Genomic DNA, 17,062 nt, shown 5'->3' with positions numbered 1-17,062 from the left:
TTAAGAGATTTGCATAAATCCTTTATGCAAAAAAAATCCCATTAGCACGGATAGGAAAGAGCAGAGAAATATAAAGGAAATTCCTATCTCTTTGGACATAAAAAGGTGAAAAATGATCATTTATATTTCATAAAAACAGATTTTTATGTATTTCAAACATATATACTAGAAAAATGATCAAACCTTTATACAATATGCTTCATAAGGTATACATTTCCTTTGTTATTCTGCTTTTCGGTTATTCAACTACTCTGGAACTACAGTTCCAGAGATTGCATGTTCCCAAATGTAACCAGGATATGAGAATATTAATTACAGCTGGATTCAAGAGTAAGGAGGACCTAGGTTTGAATCTCAGCTCTGATAATACCTGTATGGCCATGAGCTAGTCACTTATCTATTCTAAGCCTCAATTATTATTGATTATTGTTAATATTAAAAGTAATATCATGACACCTGTAATAGCTACCTCACAGGATTTGCTGTGAGGATCAAATGAGATAATATGTGGAGAGCTCTTTGAAAACTTTACAGCATTATATTAGTGAGCTACAGAAAAGCATGGAATGGAATGCACTTTTTATTTTGTGATAGTTAAAAAAAAATAAAGGAATCTGAGAAAAATCACGTATCGTCAACTGAAACTAATGCCAAAATTATACCATGCAAAATTCAATTTTCTTGTATAAAAGGTTGGCATATCTAAGACATAATTACTTTGCTAGTTCCATTAACTACAAAAGAATAAAACCAGAAATCCTGTCATTATTAAAAAGTATCAGAGAAAATTATAATCTCTAAGTCAAAGGGCAATACTGAATTACGAAGGTATCCTTTCTTTTCAAATTAAGTGTTCTTATTTGCATTTAAATTAATTTTAAATACAAATTTATGGTTTCTCAGTCATTCCTCTTCTAAAATTCCTCCTCTTTAATTTTCCTCTTATATGGTAGTAATTTTAAGTGTGCACTCCATTATTCCGATTCAGGTTTTTGCTTTGCATTATTTTTAAAAGTTTCTCCCAGATTTCTTTGTAGTTCTCATACCAGTCTTTAATTGTATTGTAGTATTAGTCTATTCAATTAATGTGCCATAAAATTCTGATTTTACCCAGTCCCTATTGTTAAGATATTTAGATTTTTCCCCAGCTTTTTGCTTATAATGATGTGAAAAATCTTTTAAGAAATAGTTCTTTCTTGTTTTCTAACAATGTAATTATTAGGTTAAAGGAAAAGTTACCTCTTTCCAATTGAATTATAGATTTATTATTTTCAAGTAGGTGCATGTATATACCTGTAAGTATAGCTGTGTATACATGTGTGAATGTGTGTATATACATATACATATGTATATGTATACGTGTGTGTATAAATGTGCACACTGAGGTGAAGTACAGGAGGAACCTGTACATGTTATCTAGAAAATGGGTTGGCCAGATGTAAAACAATTTTTAACTTGCTCTCTGTAACAATATTATAAGGTGACACGTAAACTTCTCCAGGGTACAGATTTTCATTTCTGTCTTCTTTCACATGGTAGGCACTATTAAGTACCTTGTTAAATTATTATCAAATTCTTATTTTAAAATTCTGACTAATATCAATAATCTTAAACTTAACATCCAAAACTGAACTCATAATATTTCTCCCCAAGCCCATCCTTCTTATAGACTTCCTTATATCTATTTATGGCACTACCACCACACAGGTTTGCAGCCCTAAGCATCCTTCACAGCTCGATCTCCCCTTCAACTCCTATATCCCACAGTTGCCATGTGTCCTCAATTCCACTTCCACATGTCTGAACATCAGTCCCCTTTTCTCTACACTTAGATGGCCTCTACCCTAGTTCAGGTCCTTATCTATACTACTGTAAAAGCCAATGCATCTGCTTGCCTTCTATTTTCCTCCTCTCCAATTCATCCCCATAGGTGGCAGAGGGCACCTGGAGAGAATAGCTTTAGCTGAATGAGATCTGAAATCAGACCATAGAAAGTTAAGATAGTGAGAGTAAAGAAAGTAGAATTAGTAGATGGCTTTCTCAAGAAGTTTAATCATAAAAGGGAAGACAAGGATGGGACGATAGGAGGGGAGGACGGATAGCTGAAATGAGGCACGGACATGTCTACTGGCAACAGGGAAGTAGTCAGTAAACAGGGAGAGATTAAAGATAAATGAGAGTACAGAAGATAGAGGGGAAATCTGCTAGAGAAGATGGGATAGAATGTGTTCACTTGTGTATGCAGAATGGCAGGAGTGTGCCTTGGTAAGTAGAAGGGCCACCTCATTATGTGAGACAGCTGTACAACCCACCTTATAAGTCACTTAACCTCTCTGTACTCTTGCATTAATAGAGGGAATTTCGTCACCTGGGAGTCCCCTATGCCAATGAGATAACAGTCCAGCTGCTATTCCTATGTAATCTTTCTTATGGTCATTCAAGAAATCATGTTCTTTCAAGCTAATAATTTTCTTCCTAAACTATAGCACAATTTTTAAAACTGAAAGTCTCTAACAACCAAAAGTGATAACATAAAATTAGAAAAATAAATTCTCCCTCTGCCCCATTCAGCAAGGTACAAAACCTTTACTATTCTTTCCTATGAAACATTCTAAACAACCTTTTATCTCTCAATCTAACAGCTTAAGTTCTTGTCTAGTCAATATGCTGATTGGCTACAATGCATTTTTTTTCTTTTTAAAATTTTGTTAAAGGCTCCCCAGACAAGGAGGTGAGTTGGTGTATAAGGGGTATATATGATATAAATGTGATATAAAAAATAAAGGGCATCAATTTAAAAAGTGAAATATAACTCTTGCTCAGTTATCCAACTTTATTAATCTTAAGCAAAAATAATTTAAAAAATCATTCAAAGGCAAATGGAAAAAATTATCCTTTCCCCTTCCCTCACATAGCTGACACAGTCTTTGGCTAGCTACAGAACACTTATCCCTTTGTCAACAGCAATAATTTTTTGTCACAAAATCTGCCTTTCTACGTGCCTCACACAAAGTGAGTTCTTATAATACATATTTGTTGAACTGAAAAATATTCTGCATAATAATGTCCCTGTCTAATGCCTCAACAAATTTTAAAAATATTATTTACAGGTTATCATACCTATAATCTAGGTTATTAAAGTATGGAGACAGGGATTGGATCTGTGATTTCCATTAGCATAAGAAACTCCTAGAGAAAGATACTCCAGCTACCAATGCTGTGTTGCACCTTATCTGTAACTTACAGTCTTCAAAGAGTTACCTAGAGCAGTGAGAAATTAAGTGACTTGCCCAGGGTGACAGTATGTGTCAAGAGGCAAGACTTGAATCTAAGTCTTTTGGCCTTCAAGGCCAGCTTTCTATCCATTACACCACGATGGTTCTCATATAAGGTCATCCTATAAACAAATTAGAGGAGACTGGAAAGGGATGTAAAATTTTTTACTCCTAGTCTCTATTGAGAACTTATGAATATAGTTGAAAAGAAAAAACTTTTACAAACTGAAATAACAGAAGAAAATGACACAAGGCTATAGAACTAAACCTAGATTGTATGGATGAAGTAAATATTATAGAGTGCAGGAAAAAAAACCACCTCTTACCCCTCCCTCTGTCATCAATACTCTGAAAGAACTTTTAATAGTCAAGACCGCTTAGAAATGACTGTGGTTTTGCATTATCATTTTGCAGTCACACATAATACAGCATGTCCCAAAAGTCTCAGTGCAGTTTTAAGCTTTTAAAGTCTTAATAAATTAAAGTCTTGAAGACTTTTCCCAAAAATCTCTATTAAGACTTTAATAGTTCAAAACTGCACTGAGACTTTTGGGACTATTTGTAATGGATAATAATAGTCAATAGCATTATTAAATATGTTTCAACTATCAAACAGTTTATTTCAGAGTAACACTTTTCACACCGGAATCACCTCTACATTAAAAAAGAGTCTAGGTTGTTATGGCTTGAAATTTTTTCACTTTTTGGAAAATACAATTAAAGCATTCACAACTAAATTACAAAGGATTTCTTTCTCCATCTTCCCACTCCTGGCATTTTCCCTGGCTGTCCTCCTTGCCTGGAACTCTCAACCTCCTCATCTTCCCCTCTTGGTTTCCTCTGAATCTTATTTAAGTCTCACCTTCTTCAAGAAACCTTTCCTGGTCCTGCTTAAATGTTAGTGCCTTTCTTGAGATTGTCTCCAATTTGTCCATAATTGTTTGCTAATATTAGACTGTGTGCTCCTTGAGAAAGACTGGATTTTTTGGGCCATTTCTTGCATCTTCAGTGCTCAGGTAAATTATAAATACTTGTTGACTTGACTAGAGGGACTTTTTGCCTTTGAAAACTTAGGAACAATATTTAAGGGAATAAATAATTTCTACTGCAATGTCTCATTGTGACATGAAAGTAACCTTGGGTCCTCAAAAACTATGCCATGGAATCCAAGCTCTTACAGGTCTTATCCCAATCAAGAAGGGCTTAAAATAAAGGTACAATGCCAAGACTACATTTCTGACTACGGAAGACCAATCTAGCTGAATTCATCAAGGATCATCACCAAATTGGCCATAGAATGAGGAAATTTTTTTGTCATGGCCTCTCATAAAAAACTGCCTAAAAATCACAGAACAGCAAGTCAACCTTTTTATGTCTCATGGACCCCTCTGGAAGTCTGGTGAAGCTTGATAGATGAGAATAATATTTTTAAATGCAAAAAATAAAATGCATATAATAACAAAAGAAGACAATTACATTGAAACAGTTGTAAAAATATTTTTAAAAACAAGTTCATGGACTTCCGAGTTAATAATCTCTTTCACAGAGGGATTTCATTTTGGCCCAAGGAAGGAAGGGTCACAAATGGTACCATGAATTCTTACCTGTGATACATGGCACACATATTCTAATTTGTTATCACTATCTATAGTACACGTGATTTATCAATAAAAGTACATATCAGTATTGATTAAAAATCTTAAAAAATAAGGTCCTTAACTATAAAAAGCTCCTATTAAAAAAAACCTATAACATGAAGCAAAAGGGCTAACTGAAGCATTAAAGTAGGGTTTCTGAATTTGACAATATTTAAGCACCTACTATACAGAGAGCCAGAGGCAGCTACGTAGCTCAGTAGATAAGGGTGCAGAGCCTGAAGTTAGGAACACTCTTCTTCCCGAGTTCAAATGTGGCCTCAGAAACTTATTAGCTGTGTGACTGTGGGCAAGTCACTTATCCTGTTTACCTCAGCTTCCTCATCTGTAAAATGAACTGGAGAAGGAAATGGCAAACCACTCTAACATCTTTGCCAAGAAAACCCCAAATGGGGTCATGAAGAGTCAGACACAACTGAAAAACAAACATATATGGGGAGGATGGGAAGGGCACAGGGAAATGACAGGGAACAGGACTAAAGCAATTACGTTAATTGTTATCTACTATAAGAATAAAAGATGGATTTTTTTTAAGGAGTTCTCCCTTAAGAGACATTACAGCCTCCCTTAAAAAAAAAAAGAAATTTTTTTAAACACTCCAATTTCATTAGTCCTGTGGTTTATTTTCTTTGCTTAGTAAAACAGCAACAACAATAACAAAAGTATCAACAGAGGTCATCAATTTCATTGATCAGGATTTTAGATTCTTAAGCTATACCTCAGTTAAATAAAAGGGGGGGGCTGCTAAATAGGAGACACTAATCATTTCACTTAAATGTTTTTTACAAGAAACATTTTAAAAGAGTATTTCTTACCAGTTGAAATTCTCGACGTCGGTCATAAGCATGTTGGATACCACTATCTGCCCATAAGGCTCTTATTGCAGGAAGGTATTGCAAAAAAACCCGTGTTTCCACCATTCCCTGTGCTGCCATAGCTGATCGAGTGTCAAAAGCCATCATTTTGTCTCCATTGACTTGATTTGAATTATCTCCCCAAGGAATATGAAGTTTCTCCCGAGCATCTACAAGGACCCTCACACCTTAAAAAATAAATAAGGTGAAGGAAATTATTAAAATTTTAAAATGTCTGTGTATTCCTTTAAAATTGCTATTGATTAAATCTCCTCTACAAATGCCCAGAGTAACTAAGTTAGTCAGACTCCTACAGATAAAATTTGGTCTTCACAATATCATTAACATTACCTTTTACTAAGAATTTTGAATAAAATCAAATCACTTCATAAAATAACCTCTGGAATGGATAACAATTGTTGAGAAAAACATTTTTATCAAACACTCTTTTTCTGTTAATGGACACTTTAATGACACCTTGGCAGAGCAAGGCAGTAATTTCAATTCAACAAACATTTCTGTTTTTACTTTGTATCTGAAGTCTAATCTAAAAGATACTTATTCAGAGAACTAGAATCAGGATCTGAAGCTATTGGAGGCTTCCCAAACACTGGTCAATAACAAGATGAAGTCAACTTAGAGCTTCCTGCTTGTGTCAGATCAATTCAAAATAACAGAACAGCAAAGTCTTCCCTGAAAAGGAGAGCGAGAGAGAAAGAGAAAAAGAGAAAGAGAGAAAGAGAGAGAGAGAGAGAGACAGAGACAGAGAGAGAGAGACAGAGTGTGTTTAATGAGGGCTGCTTAAGGGTAACTGACAAATTTCAATTCATAGAACCTAGGCCTACATATTTAAAAATCAATATTTTAATCAAGCCTAAGCCTCTGATCCATCTTACTAGCTATGAACCCAGATTCCAGGGACTCATCTGTAGAATACACAGAAAATGGACTCATTTAGATAGATAAGACCAAAAATAGCAGGTCAAAGATACTACTAGCCTCCTCAGCATTTTTAAAAATTTCAGATATGAATGTTAAACTCTTTTCTTCAAAGAACAGACTTTAATTAAAAAAAAAAAGGGGGAGGAATTCTCAGGGACAGAAAGGCAGTGTCTTTATTTTGATTTCATTCAAACAAGGAAGGTTAAGTATATATACAAGGAAGCTAAAAGGCTGAAGTATACTAAGGTTTTAACTTAACTTCTTAACGCATTCTCCTGAGATGAACTTTGGAAGAAAAAAAAAACAAATTGTTTTACTACTTTCTTAAGTAATTCCACTAAGAAATTACTGCCTTAAAAAACTTGAAATCTGAGACTACTTGAAGTAGCTACTGAGAAATTACATAAATTAAAGGAAATCTCAAAACACTAGTAGACTGTAGGCAACAAATGCACTTGATCTCAATTTCATCGAACTTCCTTCAAACTAAAAACATCCTTTTTTCAAAAAGTCAGTCAAAAAAAAGTATTATAGGCTGTTTATTCCGAAGAGAGGACTGACAAACAGGCACAAAAAGTATTTTTGAACATAAGTAAATAAATCAACACAAAGACAGCAGAATTTGAAACCAGAGGATCCCATCTCTCCCACTTATTATCTGTAAGACCTTAGGGTCAGCCACTTAATCTCCCTGGGCCTCAGTTTTCTTATCTGCAAAGTGGGGTTGGTAAAGGGAGGTTACCCAGTGATTTCTAAGGTCACTTCGCTCTAGATCCTAGTGCTTATGCTACAAAACCCTGCCAGATCGTTTTATTCAACCTGAAAATGTGGCTACATAAAAGAGGGGCAACGGACCTTAACATTCTTTTTTCCTAATTCAATTAGAGAAAGCATTTATTAAGAGATTCCTACGTACGTGCCAATCACTGTGCAATAATTAAACTGTGGCCACCCTGTCCACACCAAGGCACTACAGAAAGCAAACAAGCTTTTTTTGGGACTGTGCAAACAGCTGAGATGAAATGGAAGAACCACTATCAGGACTTTTTGGGGGGGACGAAACACCCTCTGCCTACAGAAACTGGTTGCCATCGTCACAGCCTAAGTCTGACAACCTTAAAAAAAAAAAAAAAAAAAAGAAAAAAAGAGCCCAAGACAACCTACAAGGGGCCCCCACAGGCAGACACCTAAGGTTCTGGAAGAGACTCCAATGCAAACAAACAACAAAGTTTTCCTTTTGTCAGGGCTCTTTACTATACCTCTAGCACCCAGACTTCGGAAAGGGAGGAGGACGTCGCAAACGAGAACTTCAAGGACAGCGGTAAGAGCGAGGAAGGGGAACGGTACCGGGTGGGGAGAGTCCGGCGGCCAACGTGGGGCCGAGAGGAGTGTCCCGCGCGGTGCCTTCCACTGACAACGAGGGTGGCTCCCCGCCGAATCACCCCACCCCGCCACACTTCCCTTCGAAGGCTAGGCCGGGGCGGGCGGCCTCCACTCGGGAACATGGGGGTGGGGTGGGGGTGGGAGACCGGGCCTGGGGAAACTCCCCTTCCCCTCGGGGGCGCCAGGCTCGGGGCAAGGTCTGCGGCCGCGGGAGCCGCTGGGAGCCCCCTCCCGGGCCTAGCCGCCGCGGGCTCCATCCCCCGTGGCCGTGGCCCCGGCCCCGCCCCGGGTCAGTGGGCCCCGGGGCTGACAAGGTCCCCCCTGGGCCCTCACCTTTGATCACGTTGCTGTAGATGGTGGCGCGGAACTCCTCCCGGGCCCGCTGGTCGAAGTCCTGCCCGTGGATGATCCTCATCTGCTTGAGGAAGGTGGACTTGCCGCTCTCGCCGGCGCCCAGCAGCAGGATCTTCACCAGCCGCTTCACGTACGTCTTCTCCCGCGACAGGCATTTGTCGATCTCCTTCGACTTGCGCTGCTGCTCGGCCTCGCTGCTGGTCAGCAGGCAGCCCGGGAAGCACACGGACAGCACGGAGCGGGACGGCAGGAAGTCCGCCATCTTACCGCCGTCGCCGCCTCCGCGGCCTCCTCCGCCTCCTCCTCAGCCGCCGCCGCCGTCCGCACCTCCGGCGCCCTCCACCTCCTCCTCTGGCGGCGGCCGCCGGCCGGGCACCGCAGCTCGAGAGCAAGGAGCGCGGCCCGAACGCCGGGGAGGGAGGGAACGAAGGCGGGAGGAATCGAGCTGGGCGGGCAGGGCAGGGCAGGGCGGGACGAGGGGGGAGGGGGGAGGGGAGGAGACGGAGGGGGGAGGGAAGGACGCGAGCGCGCACTCCCACTTCTCGAGCCTCGTTTCCTCCTGGGCGGGCGACGGCGCGCGCGTAATGAGTTCCTCCTTCGGCGAGCGCGCGCACCCTCGAGCCTGGGTTCCGCCTCCTCTGCGAAGGATAGGACGCGCACAGCTTCTCCATTCGTTTCCCTCCGTCCCCTCCTCACCTGCCTGTACGGGTCGCGAGCGAGCTTGAACTAGTGGGAGAGGCCCGAGGAGAGGAGCTCGTCACGTGACCTTCACGGGGCTACAGATTCTTTTGCTATTCTCCGGTTCCCCTAAAGTGAGGAAGTTGTTTGAAGTGGGGTGCTGCCTTAGCTCGCTCTGCACCCCTAGCGGGTATCTCAGCGCCCTAGGTAGTTGTTTGCTTGGGCCACTCCTTGTGCGTTGGGTTAAATGATAGGTCACCGTCCTCATTTTCCTGATTCCCACGAAAATTGGCTGTAGGTTTTCGGAAGTGTTGCAAACCCGCAAGGGGAGGATAATTTTTTTGTTTTTGGCGGGTGGGTTGGGAAAAGATTGACTTAGAGGGGAAACGTGCAAAAAGCTGTCAGGTTCCACAATTTGCATTATTGTGGATATCCTTGCAGTACGTGGAGCACTTGGATCTTAGTACTTACCAATCCCACCCCCGCCTATTTTCCCCCTCAAAAAGCACAGAATTATTCTCTGAGATTATGTTGGCAGCTGTGTGTGGCATTCTTCGATGTATGGAAAGACAACTACCAAGCACTGATAAAGCGCCTACTATGTGCCGGGCACTACCAGGCAGTGGAAGATGCAAAGAAAGGCAAAAACGCAGTCCCTGCTGTCCAGAAGCTGCATTATAAAAAGTACAAAAAAAAAAAAGACGATACAAAACTACATACGAGATATCTACCATGTAAATGAGAGGTCATCACATAGGGAATAGGGGGAGGATCTTGCTGAAGGAGGGATTTGAGCAGTCTCTTCTTTGAGGAATTCTCTCAAATTTAGGGTTTCCTCAAATTTCTTTGAGAAAATATACAGTAGTTCAGTTGTGACCCCATTTGGGGTTTTCTTGGCAAAGATACTGGAATGGTTTGCCATTTCCTTGCCCAGTTTATTTTACAGATGAGAAAACGGAGAGAAACAGGGTTGAATGACTTGCCTAGGGTCACACATGTAGTAAGTGTCCCAGGGTGGATTTGAATTTAGGTCTTCCCTACTTCAGGCCTGGTGCTCTATCCACTGCACCAATGGGACTTTAACTCTGGCCATTTACATCCCTAAAAAAGTTTTACATACAGTGCACAAAGATTACTGAACTAGGAGAAGCCTTGATAATGCTAAAATTATTGACTGGCAGCAACAGGAGGGGTGAGGTCATGGTAAAAATCCCCATAGACCGGACATTATATAATGCAGACCCTTCCCTACAAGGAAATAGATAAGCAAACAAGCTGAGGATGGAAGCAGAGAGAAGCTGGTTTTCCTGCCAGGTTATAGAGGATGTGACCTGCCAAGGGACTTTTTTTTCCTAACCTAAAAGTCCAGACAGGACACCTGAAAGTACTTCTGGGAATGGAAACTTGAAGATCACAGCTGTTGGTAGTGAGGCTTGAGTGGTGCCAAGGAAACACAATTTTTTCATTTGTTCTTTTCAACTGTAAATGGAAAAACCATTTTCGCTTCTGCTTTGCTTCTGGCCTGGCAACCTAATTCTCATTCATTTGTATAAGAACAGGATGCTTTTCAGCTGCTTCTGTATAAAAACCTGCTATGCTGTAGACATTGTGGAAAGAGTTTTTGCCTTAAAGCCCCAAATTCAAAATTAACCAGTAGATAGTAAATTTGCAGACCTGGATGAGCTCTAATTCTAACCTTGAAGTTAGAGATGCAAGAGTATGAATTGGGATATTCACTTTATTCCTTTTGAGAATTCAGCAAGCATTTATTAAACATCTACTGTATGCAAGATGCTGGGAATATAAAGAAAAATGGAACAGGCCTTGAGGAGCTTATATATTCAGCTAGACAATACAACATCAATATACATATAAATAATAAAAGGAAAATTGAGAAGGGTATAGAAACAGAACTATGGGGAAATCAAGGTAGGATTTACAGGTAAGGTGACACCTGAATTGAGCCTTGAAGGAAGACAAGGATTATGAGAGGTAGAAATGAATAGGACTAACCAAAAGAGAAAGTAATTACAGCCAGTGAACCCAATCCATTCTACAAATGCTAATCTAAAAGTGCTTTCGGCAAAAAGGAAGGAGAAAAGCCTTTAAGTCAGGGAGTTCACTTCTTCCCTTTCCCTCCCCAACAAAGTGCAGTGTGAATTCAAGAATCAAGAGTAGCTAGGGGGCAGGTAGGAGTTCCTGCTGAACCGGTTCATGTTGTTACTAGCCAAGTGTCAGAGGAAGGTGTTCAAAGTCCTCTGCCTAACCTTCCCTCTGAATAAGTTTGACAACCCTGATGATTATTTCTGGAAGGCAGAACTTTGGAGCCAAAATCTAGAATTGGGCTGCCATCTGTATGACTACTCCCAACTGTTGTCTACATCAAATCCTTGAAAAACATCATTTAAATTGGGAATGAGAGTGAAGCAGTACAATACTTGGCGAAGAGGTAAAATAAAAGCATTAGTATTTAACAATTGTGTGCCTACAATGTGATGGTCCAACAAAAGAGATTAACTAGTCAGGTAGAAAGAGAATTAAGAGAGCATTGTCACGAAAATCCAGAGAGAAGAGAATATCCTGGAGGAGAGGGAAATCAAAATTTCCTAATGCTAAGCAGAGATCAAGAAGGATGAGCATTGAGAAAAGGCCATCGAATTTGGCGACTAAGATATCCCTAATGACTTTAGAGAGAGCGGTTTCAGTTGCATGATGAAGTTGGAAGACAGACTGCAGGGATTGATAGAATATTGAGAAGAGAGAAAGTGGAGGCAAGGAGTGTAGACAGCTTTTTCAAGGAATTTGGCTACTAAAGGAAAGAGAGCTACAGATCTGCTTGACCTATGGTAGAGTTAAGTGAGGGTTTTTTAAGGATAGGAGAGACCTGGGCTTATTTATAGGCACAAGGGAATGATGGAGTAGAGAGGGAGAGATTGAATTATTCTTGCTTTTTATTTATTTTTAGTGTTTTCTTTATAATAAGTCAGTAACTGGTTTGGACTAAATCCAGGTATACTCTGGTAAATGGGCAGTGGCTTTGGTATGGCAGTCTATCTGCTACATTCTTCATGGCAAACAGCTTTATTATAGGATTGGATTATTTCTTCCTGACAGGATGTTACCAAATGGAGTTAGACATTACCTGGGGTCACCTAGGTTATTAATTAACATATATCTGTATTCTTTAGTAACCAATAAATAGATAAATGATTTATTGCCATGTATAGTATATATGATAACTGACATGTTCTTTGTGTAATTTGATTAGTATAGCTATAATCTACAACAATGCCCTTTCTTTCCTAAAATCTCAGAATTCATTACAATGTAGTCTGCCTTATGCCACCTTTGCAAGGTAGATATATACATAACATGACCTATGAACTTGAGCCCTGACCCTGCCACTGTTTTTGTGATCTTGAAGAGAAGGGGAAGGGAATAAGCATTTTTATACACTTACTAAGTGCCCAGTACTGTGCTAAGCACTTTACAAATATGGTCTCATTTGATACTCATAATAACCCTGCCATGTAGGTTTTGTTATTATCACCCTTTTACAGTTGAGGAAACTGAGGCAGGGAGATATTTAGTCAGTTGCCCCAGGGTTATACAGCTAGTTAAGTGTCCAAGGCCAGATTGAAATTTAGGTCTTGACTCCACTTCAGTGCTCTATCCACTTCACCAGTTGACTGCCAGAAAATGGGGGGTGGAGGTGGTGATGGGAGTGGGAAGAGTTTAAATGGGACTGATATCACTTAAAAGAATTTGACCTGACTCTCCACATTAAAATAACAACACCACCGCTTGCTCCCTTCCCCCCCAACCCAGAAAACCAGTGGCTGAAGACATATAATTGGCTGGACAAACTATAGAAGTTGTCCTTTCTGATGGTTAGCATGAAGTTATAGGCTTAGAAATAAACATTGACGTTTTTGATAGCTGCATCTAATAGGAAAATAAGGAAATTCTAGAGTCTTCACCTGTCAAATGCCTAATACCCAAAGTTGAAGCTTAGGGGACAGTAGCTGACTTTATTCATCAAGAGATGGCACAGAGATCCATGTGACAGTTGTGGATGTGAGATCATGTGTGTGAAAACACTGTAAACTGTAGTCTGATGCACATATCAATCAATAAGCATTTTTCCCCGTCACGTGTCAGGTAGTGTTATTATTTCTGTGTGAGGCAGGGCTTTAATTATCACCTTTATGCACATAATTCCCAGATCTATATATATATCCAGTCCTAGTCTCACCTGAGCTTCAGGCTCATATCACTAGCTGCCTGTTGGACATTTGAAAAGAATGTCCTATAGGCAATTCAAACAAAAAAAAAATATCTAAAACTCCATCCACTGGGATGCTGGGGTAAGATAGCCAGTATTTCAGATCTTAACTGTGATGAGTTATTTTTCTTTAATACTTGCAGTATTCCCCTGGTCTTGTTGCTCAGTTGTTTCAGTCAAGTTTGACTCTTCTTAACCCCTGTTGGGGTTTTGTTGGCAAGGATACTGTAGTCGTTTGTCATTTCCTTCTCCAGCTTGTTTTGTAGGTGAGGAAACTGAGGCAAACAGGGTTAAGTGACTTGCCCAGGTCACAGAGCTAGTTCAGTGTGTGAGGTTGGCTTTGAACTCAGGTCTTCCTAACTCCAGGCCTGGTGCATTGTCCGCATTACCACCTTGCTGCCTGTCTACCAGTCTAGTAATCATCTCAGAGGATAATAGGATTTCAAGCTGGGAGGGAACTTAAAGATCAAGGCCAACCCCCTGATTTTACAGATGAGAAAACTGAGGCCTTCAGAATTAAATCACGTAATAGTGGTAATAATATTTATACAGCTCTCCAAGGTAAGCTCTTTATATGTTGTTATTTGACTCTCACAACAACTCTGTGAGGTAGGTACTATTATTATCCCTATTTTATAGATCAGAAAAGTGAGGCCCTCAGAGTTAAATGAAGTCACATAATACTAGTAATAGTTAGCATTTATATAGCACTTTAAGGTTTGCAAAGCACTTTACATAGATTATGCATTCAACTCTCACAGCAACCCTGTGAAGAAAGTGTTATTATTGTCCCCATTTTACAGATAAGAAAACTGAGGCCAAAAACTGTTAAGTGACTTGCCCAGGGTCACATAGCTAGTTATTGTCTGAGGCAGGATTGGAATTCATGTCTTCCCTGTCCAGCACTCTCATGCACCATGCCATCTAGCTCATTACTTATTACAAAGGTAATAAGTAACAGGGTCAGGATTTTCATCCAGGCTCTTTGGTTGGGCAATCCAATGTTCTTTTCCACCACAAATTAGTTTGTATTAAGGTATTTATACCACAACTTGAGTTAATTAGATTTGTAGCTAGAAGGGACTTTAGAGGTTATAGCCAACCTTCCCATTTCACAGATGATAAAACTAATACTTGGAATGGTCAAGTGACTTAATTGTCCAAGGTCCCACAGGTATTAGCAGAGCTAGTTTTTAAACCCAGTCTCCTTAAGTCTAAACCTAGTGCTCTTTTTAGTACCAAAGTCAGGTTGGCAATGTGGATTGGAATACAGTAATGTTATTATAACAAATCCTGATGGTGTCATGTCTGGAGTAAGCTGTTTGTACTAAAGATTTCATTAAGAATCTAGGCAGAGTCATAAGGGATTGATTTTAACCAGTGGAAAACATGAATTTAATTATTGGTTGCTTTTATTTCTGCTTTAGAAAAAGGGCCATGAACTACTTACTGTACAGCAGCTGTGGCCTCAGCTCATTCACAGCCTTTATTGTTTTAAAGATAACCAGAATAATTCATCAGAAACAGCACTTGTGTAATGTACCGTGACTCTGAGAGTAGTCTTAGAACACCAAGTTAAAGTTCAGCTCATGGTGCTGTATACATTGTGAATGGTTTTCTTCCAGACAGCTCAAAGCACTTCTTGAAAACATCTCATTTGTTCTCACGATAGTTGGGTGGTGTGGGGTTTTGGGTTTGGACAGTTGTATAACATTTTTAATTACAGTTAATCAAAAATGTAAACTAGGTATGATCAAGTCCTATAAAATTTGGGAGGAGTAGAGTCAGTCAGTTTCCCCAGGTACCCTGTGTGTGCAAGAGGAGAGCATACCTCTAATTTGGGCAGATGTTTTTGTGACAAACTGTTCTTGCTGCACCTACTTAGTAAGTATCCTTTCTAAAAGCTAATTAATTCTGGCTAATCAGTAGGGAGCTTTGAATCGGACTCAAGAGCAGAATACTAGAAACCTTTGCTCCTTGGAGTTACCCCTAGAACCCTGAATAGATATCCCCTTTGGGGACCTGGGACTGCCAATTCAAGTAGGATTGAGGAACTATTGCTGTAGGAGGAACTACATATAATATTTAAATTTTATTACTGGCCCCTTAGAGCTTTGCCACTCCATTGCCTCCCAATTACCTCTTGAATCAGATATAAATGCCTCTGTTTGGTCTTTCAAGCCCTTCACAATTTGACCTCAACTTTCCTTTCTAGGCTTATTATGTAATATTTCTCTTGGTGTTCTCTACAGGCCATCCAAAATGGCCTTGCCATTCCTCTTACACAGTACTCTATTTCCCATCTATAGGCCTTTTCACTGACTCTCCCCTACACTTGAATCCCTGCACTCTGACTTCCATCTTTTAGAATCCTTACTTGCCTTCAAGGATCAGCCCGAGTTATACCTTCTACATGAAGCCTTTCCTAATGTGTAGCTTAATGTGCCTCCCTTCACCAATTTTCCTTGTTATTTATTTTGTATACACACACACACACACACACAGATACATATGTGCTTATGTGTTTTCTTGGCTTTATTGTTTGCTCCTTTATTTGGTTTTGTATTTCTTGCTATTTGCACAGTACTTTGCACACAGTAGGTGCCTAATACATTCTTGTTGATTGATGAATGAAAGCCAAATCAGAAACAATAAGGTCCCTAACTTTACTCAAGATGCTTTTTCTCTTATGGCATAATTTCAAACTATGGAATCTGAATTCATCTTGTGTTTTAAAGCCCTCTGCTGTTCCCCACATGCCCAAGAGAATCTTCCAAAAGTTTTTTTAATACATATAGCTCCCTTTCCCTGAGAGCCCTGATTAACATGCTTGGGCCTGCAGCTTCCTTAAACCACTCCCCTGGCTGTTTGGCTCAAAATGAAGCATTGCATGCCATAACCTGCAGCAGTACTCTCTACTTTGGTGTTAAATAACAATCAACTCTGTTGGGTTGTGACTACCATCAAGGAATTGTGGCTATCACAAAAGCACTGAGGAATTTTCATTATGGTCCTTTGGCTAACCCTGGGTAGTCTGGATCCCAGAGTAAGTAGAGAAAGTCACCAACTAATTTATTTTAATATTGGTGCATATGTTATAGAGGAAAAGAATGCATCCAAGATGAAATTTAAGGAAATGCAATAACTAAATGAGTCAGAATGCATAGATTTTCAGAAGGAAAAAAAAATCCAACATAGCAAAAGGTCACTTTCTTTTAGTTATATTTTTCCTTAGTGACCTTAGACCTCATCTAGTCTAATCACTTATTTGACAGATGAGAAAATTTAGCCTCAGAGAGATAAAGTGATTTGCCCCAAATTATGTAGACAAAGCTGGGAGATGAGGCCTAAAAAGAGATGATACAGAGAGAAAGGAATAATAGCAAATAGATGGAGATCTTGTGTGTGTGTGTGTGTGTGGTTTGTGTCACTTTCTTCCTTTTTTGTGTTTTTTGTTTTTTGAGGCAGTTGGGGTTAAGTGACTTGCCCAGGGTCACATAGCTAGTAAGTGTCTACAGCCACATTTGAACTCAGGACCTCCTGAATCTAGCGCCAGTACTCTATCTGCTGTTCCATCTCACGCCCCCACCCCTTTTTTAATGAATAAATAGAACCCTAAGCTTGGTATCTTGGGAC

At 39.9% G+C, this 17,062-nt stretch overlaps 1 protein-coding gene and 1 long non-coding RNA gene across 2 annotated transcripts in view; one reads left to right on the top strand and one right to left on the bottom strand.

The window, feature by feature from the left end:
• GNA13 (G protein subunit alpha 13) overlaps positions 1–8,838 on the bottom strand; it is a 63,103-nt gene extending 54,265 nt beyond the window's left edge. Inside the window, exons 1-2 of the mRNA XM_021000760.2 lie at positions 8,443–8,838; positions 5,746–5,972 (exon numbers count right to left, since the gene is read on the bottom strand). Coding sequence (XP_020856419.1) covers positions 5,746–5,972; positions 8,443–8,725 — 510 coding nt within the window. The 5' untranslated portion in view covers positions 8,726–8,838. The remainder of the gene's footprint in view (positions 1–5,745; positions 5,973–8,442) is intronic.
• The window catches only part of LOC144457728 (uncharacterized), a 37,420-nt gene continuing 28,108 nt past the window's right edge, over positions 7,751–17,062 (top strand). Inside the window, exon 1 of the long non-coding RNA XR_013487177.1 lies at positions 7,751–8,047. This is a non-coding gene — a long non-coding RNA (uncharacterized LOC144457728). The remainder of the gene's footprint in view (positions 8,048–17,062) is intronic.

The sequence above is a fragment of the Phascolarctos cinereus genome, unplaced genomic scaffold (assembly GCF_003287225.1).
Source record: "Phascolarctos cinereus isolate Bilbo 61053 unplaced genomic scaffold, phaCin_HiC Scaffold_5;HRSCAF=322, whole genome shotgun sequence".
NCBI classification, from domain to species: domain Eukaryota; kingdom Metazoa; phylum Chordata; class Mammalia; order Diprotodontia; family Phascolarctidae; genus Phascolarctos; species Phascolarctos cinereus.
The sequence above is the reverse complement of the archived record's forward strand: the minus strand, read 5'-3'. Positions and strand labels throughout refer to the sequence as shown.